The following is a 7,042-nucleotide window of genomic DNA, read 5'->3' as shown; positions in this document are numbered from 1 at the left end:
TACAAGCTCCAGGTGACTTCGCAAGGCTCAATTTCTCCGACCTCCAATTCTTCGACCTCCAATCTAATATACAATTAAAACTATGTTAGAAGTACAATAATGAATAGAAATTTAAAATACTTATAATTTAATGGAATTAAAATATAGAAACTAAATTATTAGATTTTAATTGTAGAACTACATATATAGTAATTATAAAATGGGAGAAAATTTTAAATAATTAGAATATAAAGGGATTGAATAATAATTTATTTTAAAATACTAATGAAAAATAGAAAAAGAGATTTGTGTACAACGAAAGTAAATTAAGACTGTTTATTATTGCATAATTTCAGAAAATATTTTATAAGAAAATAATTTATTTTTTATTTTTAATTATATTTTAAAAAGTAAAAGAAATTAATTAATTATATATATAGTAATATTAATGAAATTATCAAAATTTAGAAATAGAATATTTTCTTTAAAAAATAAATTTATTAAAAAAGTCAATTTTTTAAAAAAAATAATTTAATTTTTTTATTAAAAAAATATTTTCTATTAATAATTTTTTCGAGACTCTCAACATTAATGATGTTGTTCACCTCTCTTATACTTTTTTTTTTTTTTATAAACACCTCTTTTATACTCAGTATATTTGATAAATAAATTTTGAAATTATGAAATTAATTATTAGAGATAATAGCATATCTAATTATGGGCACGGTGAGCTTTTTATATGATCATAAAATCTTAAATAAGATAGGATAATGATGAGTTGTTATTGTAATTAGAATTCTACTAATAGAGTTTTAGAATATCTAAATAATTAATGTAATTTGGGTTACTGATATTTAGATTTAATATATTTATATTAATTTAAAAATAAAAAATATTTTCTTAAAATTATTTTTTATTAAAAAAAATTCTCGACTTAAGATTATTAGAATCCATAACAACCCTATTACACATCCTATTATACCTAATATAATTCCAAACATGATTTTAAAACAAATAAAAATATTTTTCATCTCATGAACCAAACTCGACATGGGCATATAAACATAACTGAATACGTAAACTCATATTAGAGCCATCATCAAATGTTTTCGTATGGTCATCATTAATGTCTCAGTTTGGTTTAATTATAGTTAAACTTAAAAACTTTTATATTATAAAATAATTAACAAAAGGATTGTAAAAGAAAGAATCCGGGAAAAACATAATTTTAAACTATAAAATAATATATGTCCACAACTATAACTATTACATAAAAACTATAGCATAGGATACTGCTGAGCTCCCGATCTAACTCTGGTCCTGTAAATCTAGGGTTAGGGGAAAGAGATAAGGTATTAAAGTCTAGTGAGCAAAAACATAATCATAAAATGGTTTAATAAAAACATATGATCGTATGAATGCGTCATAACACAAATAATTCACACCTAGATAGACTTATCTCCAGTAACCCTCCATAATCCAATAATGCACGGCCTATAATGGGTGCTCCTCAAGACTTACTCTTAAATATAATATAACATATTCATAGTGCTAGAGACGTAAAATGAACACCCAAGACTTTCTCTTATATTATGTTAGTGGCGTAGAATGAGTCTCGACTTGGACTTCCTATCCGTCATACATAACATAACATGCTCGAGAGTTAGTGGGTCATCCGACATCCATTCACAATAAAAATTAATTATGCAATACAACATTTTTTGTGAATTCTAATGCAAAAAAAATCTAATTATATATATGGCATTTGTGATACATAAGTATGCTTAAAACATTTGATTTCTTTAAAATAATAATTTAGTTTAGTTCTACTCACCTCTGACTAACACAAGCCTAACTCTGAAGTAGTTATTTTAGTGCTGGTCTTTATGGTCTTTCAAGTCCGATTCTACATAAATTCATTTAAATGAGTGATCAAACATAACTTTTAAAATTCTTAAAATTACCCTAATAAACTCCTAAAAGTATATAAGAAAGAAAGCATGTAGAAAACATGCTAAAAACAGTTGGACAGATGATTTTTGGCGACAGGTTCGGCAGCTTAAAATCTCCTTACACATCTAAATTCAAACTTTTGGAGGCACTTTTAGCGGCTAAAGATGGCTACCTCAAGTGCAGGTTCGACAGTCAGAGAGACCTTTAGCGATCGAACCTAGATTTTGGCTTCATGCCAAACTTGAATATGCTTCTGCAATCCAGCCTTTAAACGCAATCAAACCAACATATAAGCCTATAAAACTACTCAAAAACCCAACTAAAGTCTCAAAATGACTTAAAAACATGGGAAGGAACTACATTCATTCATCAGGAATTCATCCATTATCTACAATTTTAAAAATTTAATCCCCAAAACTTTGCATGTAATAAAATTATTTTAAAATAGCTTTCAAGTCTCTTTAGAATTCAAAACCAAAGAGAAAGTAAGAGTTTTAAACTCCTCTTATAATCGGGTTGAAGGCTTTTTATAGTTAAGTATACCAGCTTGTGTTTAGCGGCCGAACCTTAATGTTTTAAAAAATTTTTTTAAACACATTTTAAAATACTTAAAAATTTATTTTATAAAAACTCATTTTACCATTTTAAAATTTCTGATTTTAAGATTTTGGATTTCAGCGGAAATTCCATCGAAAAATTGAAATTTTGACATTGAAATTTAGCTGGATATTACATAATGGATCAATACCTGTATTTCTAAAATTGAATATTTAAATTCCTATATAATCAATTCATCCAAATTGAAGGTCATTCCATTCATAATTCTATTCGTTAGAATAAACATTTCAAATACCTAAAATACTCTATGAACACTTAAATCATTTTCAATATAGGTAATAATTTTATATTGTATAAACTATATTTTAATTCTTAAATTTTAGCATAATTAACAGATCAGTTCTTATATTTTTAAAATTAAATCATTAAATCTTTCTATATTTAATCCGCCTAAAATTAAAGTTCTTTCATTTATTATAGATATTAGTTCAGAGTTAGTGAATAGTCAAACTTCTTCTAAAAGTATAATTTCTTTCTAAAATATTTTTTATAAAAGTTTATAAACTATTTAAAGGTTATATATCACTTAAAAATAGTTGAAATTTTAAGTATTTTTTGAAAGTTTTAAAGTTATAAGTATTAAAGTATTTTAATGAATATAATTTAAAGAACAAAAAGTATTAAAAATTAGTTAAATGAGATATTATGGATAAAAAGTTAATGGGACTTAAGTGTTCTTTTAAATAAAAAATGATGAATTAAAATGTTTAAATTATAATAAATGAAAATGAACTGATTATAGAGGAATTTAAGTATATAATTTTTAAAATATAAAAGATAATTCATTAATTATGCGAAAATTTAAGAAATTAAGTATATTTTATTTATTTAAAAAGGATAATAAAATTATTTTTATATTTTTAACGAAAAAAATAAATACTTTAATTTGTATGAATTTATTATAAAAAAATTTAAATATTTAATTTTAAAAATATAATGATAGTTTAATAATTATGTTAAAATTTAGATTTTAAAGTGTAATTTATTTTTAAATAAAAATTAAATGAAGGGTAAAATCGGAAAAGTGGAGTTAGTAATTCGCAAGAAACCAAAAGGATAGGCACTTAACTTTCTAACCAAAGTGGCCGTAAGTCAAAGGAGTTGTGCTTCCTTTTTCACTGCGAAACCTCATAGCTCAACCTCACCTACGAAAAGGAATCTTGGAAAGCACACCTTTTTTTTTCTTAATTTTTTGTTATCTAAATTCTTATCAGAAATCCAAAAATAAGAGTAGCCACAATTCGCCGCGTGTGTACGGTATCCAAAGATTCCCTACCTTAACCCGGTAACTCGCCGATTCACACTCGAATTTTAGAGTTTTTTACTCGTTTATTATTCACCGATTTTTCCGAGTTGACTCAAATATGCGACGACCCGAAATATGAGTAACCGAATCTGAATCTGAATTTATCTTCTTTCTTCATCTCTCTCTATATATATAGAGACCGGTCGTTTCTCTTTCTCCGTTCATTTGCTTGTTTATCTAGGCGATGTTAGAAAGTAGAATACGCATACAATCTCCGGGAAAATAAGAAGCGAGAAAAGGGAGGGAAAATGGAGCTGAGCTTGGATTTGGGCTCGGTCTATGTCCCTAAAACTATTACTGAGTATCTTAGAGAGGTCTCCAAGGTTAAAGATAGCAGCCAGAAATTATCAAAGCTTGATGATTATGTCAAAAAATTAGAGGATGAGATGAGAAAGATCGATGCTTTCAAACGTGAACTCCCTCTTTGCATGCTTCTCTTGAACGATGGTATCTGGCTTTTTTTTTAAGTTTTTTTTTGGTTTGTTATAGTTTTAATTTTGAGTTCTCGGAGTTGGGTTTTCTTCTGAAATTTTTTTTTGGTGTTTGTTTTGTGGGTTTGTAGCTATTGTGAGGCTAAAGGAGGAGGCAATGCAGTGCAAGAAATTAGAGGATAGAGCTGAGATAGAGGTTGATGTATCAGTGAAAGAAGATTATTCTGGAGCAGATGGAGGAAATGATATGAGGGATAAGAAGAACTGGATGAGTTCTGTTCAACTTTGGAATACTGGCGATGTTAACTCTGATTCCAAGCAACATGACTCCAAATCAGAAACCAAACAGGTAAATCGAAGTTATTGTTTTTATTTTTGCCAAAAAGGTAGGATTTGCGATTTTCTCATGATTTTGAGAGATGGTTTTTCATTTTTTGGACGGTAGAGAAGTGAAGAAGAAGATGATCGGTCCACTTGCGAGAACCCAGTTCAGTTGTGTAATTACAGAAGCAAAGGCGGGGCATTTATGGCGTTTAAGGCACTTCCAGTGTTTGATGGGACCGGAAGGAAGGAGGAGAAGGAAGTTGTTTCGCAAGTTACCGGACTTTCTCTTATGACTCCAGTATCTGAATTTGGTTCCGGCAATTTGATGTCAAAAAGCAACGGCAATATTCAAATGAAGATACAGAATAAACCCCTACAGCAGCAGCAGCAGCAGCCTTCTTACAAGAAACAAAGGCGGTGCTGGTCGCCGGAGCTTCATCGACGTTTTGTTGATGCCCTTCAACAACTTGGTGGATCTAAAGGTTAGAACCTATCAAAATTTTGTTTCTTTGCACACTATAATAAAGGGATTTTTTGCTTGGTTTACACTAGTCCTCAAAAAATTGGCATTTGTATAGTTCCTGGGAATCTGAGAATTGTAGGAGAAAAGGATGAAATTGCCTGAAAGCTGCATTTTTTGTGTAAATTACAATCACAAAGAGCTGCTGACATAAGAAGGGGAAGTAACAGGTTTCTCAGTTAAATCTATTCACCTGCTCTGTTCAGTAATAAGGTGATCAACTACTAAAACAGTTAACAACTATTAAATCAGCTAATTTCGCTAACAGGTCAAAATACTTTATAATTTTTTGTGCAGTTAAATCTAGTTCATCTTTTTATTATCATTGTCCAACTCTGATGGGATTATTCTGTTTTGCAGTGGCCACTCCCAAACAGATAAGAGAACTCATGCAAGTGGATGGCCTCACCAATGATGAAGTTAAGAGTCACTTACAAGTATGGCTTTCCATTTGAAAACCTCTTTTATGCACTTTTCCTGTTATGAAGCAACAGCTGATGCTATAATACTAATTATGTTTTGTCCTTGAGCAGAAATACAGGCTTCATATCCGTAAACTTCCTGCTTCTTCTGCTGCCCAAGCAAATGGCTTATGGATGGTTCAAGATCAATGCAAAGATCCATCAAAACCAACTATTTCACAGTCTAATTCTCCTCAAGGACCCTTCCATGGATGTGGATCTCTCAAAGATGTCTCTAGCACTGGAGGGGATAGCATAGAAGCGGAAGATGATGACGTATCGGAGAGCCATAGCTGAACTGGTAGGCTGCAAACGGCTCGAGAAGTTGATGTATAGTGGTAACTAAACTGATGCTGATACCCGTGAATTTTGCAGATATAAATATACATGGGGAATCACATTGTTGTAAAAGTAAGAATAGTGAAGTTGACAGATATAGGATTCAAGATTGGAGTTGAAAATTTTTTTTCTTCTTTAACTAAGAGATGATATACACATCAAAGAGGATATTTGACAGATTTTGCGGATATTACAGTCGGGGTTTAGTTTTTCTCCAAACTTGAGCTCTGTGTCTTCCTATCAGATCTTTGTTGTTCACCAGTTTATTATGTAATGCATATTGACAGATTCTGGGATGTTCCATCACAAATTCTGATTACATCTATCTGGTTGATGTTTCTTCTGGTTGCTGGTTTATTTAGTTACAATTACATCATCATTGAGTTGAGCTTTTTCTATTTGCCTTTGCAATTCATAAATTTGTTGAAGTTGCTTCATTTTGCCAGTGAACTTTCTGAAGTAGGCTTGTTGGCTAGAAAATCACCAGACAAGATTGCCAACATTTCTGGGTTTTTGTTCTACTTTCTTGAAAAATTTTCATGCTCTAGAGCTTTCGGTAACCTTTTCCTTGCTGTAAAAGCCATAGCTTATTAGCTGCTGCTTCTACTTATAGGTAAGACTTATCCACACTCGGCTATATGTACCCAGCAATTAAAAAATATCATATACTTTAAAATTATGATAAGTCTCACTTATCCATTTGAAATTAAAAATTTCACCAATTTGATTTCTCATCTAATCATTTTATTGTTTGAAATTCAATTTTTTGTAACTTAAAATTTTATATTTTACAAGAGTTAAAACCTTAGATGATTTTATAAGAAATGATTTATTTATTTATTTATTTTTTAAAAGGACTCATGCCAACAGAATTTTTTCCATTAGATGCAAGAGGCAGAGGTTATGGAGTTACTACTACTACTATTTAGTTATTCTCACATATCTTTATTTACTATAAGATATGCTATATATGTTTATTTTTGTTTTTTAGTCTCCTGTGTTTCTTTGCATGGACATAATAGTTATGATTTAAGATTGCAAGGACTGAATAGTATGTTTTCATATATGACATGGATTAATTAGAAATAATAGCATGTTACTTATTTTACTA

At 29.7% G+C, this 7,042-nt stretch overlaps 1 protein-coding gene across 1 annotated transcript; it reads left to right on the top strand.

Moving 5' to 3' along the window:
* The first annotated feature begins 3,658 nt into the window (after positions 1 to 3,658).
* LOC110627678 (transcription factor HHO5) lies at positions 3,659 to 6,274 on the top strand. Its single transcript, XM_021774021.2, has 5 exons — positions 3,659 to 4,303; positions 4,419 to 4,636; positions 4,733 to 5,093; positions 5,492 to 5,568; positions 5,665 to 6,274. Exons 1-5 carry the CDS (start codon positions 4,105 to 4,107, stop codon positions 5,887 to 5,889), a joined length of 1,080 nt encoding a protein of 359 aa, XP_021629713.1. The 5' UTR covers positions 3,659 to 4,104; the 3' UTR covers positions 5,890 to 6,274.
* Positions 6,275 to 7,042: the final 768 nt, after the last annotated feature.

The sequence above is a fragment of the Manihot esculenta genome, chromosome 12 (assembly GCF_001659605.2).
Source record: "Manihot esculenta cultivar AM560-2 chromosome 12, M.esculenta_v8, whole genome shotgun sequence".
Classification (NCBI taxonomy): domain Eukaryota; kingdom Viridiplantae; phylum Streptophyta; class Magnoliopsida; order Malpighiales; family Euphorbiaceae; genus Manihot; species Manihot esculenta.
Note: the sequence above shows the minus strand (reverse complement) of the source record. Positions and strands in the feature narration are given on the sequence as shown.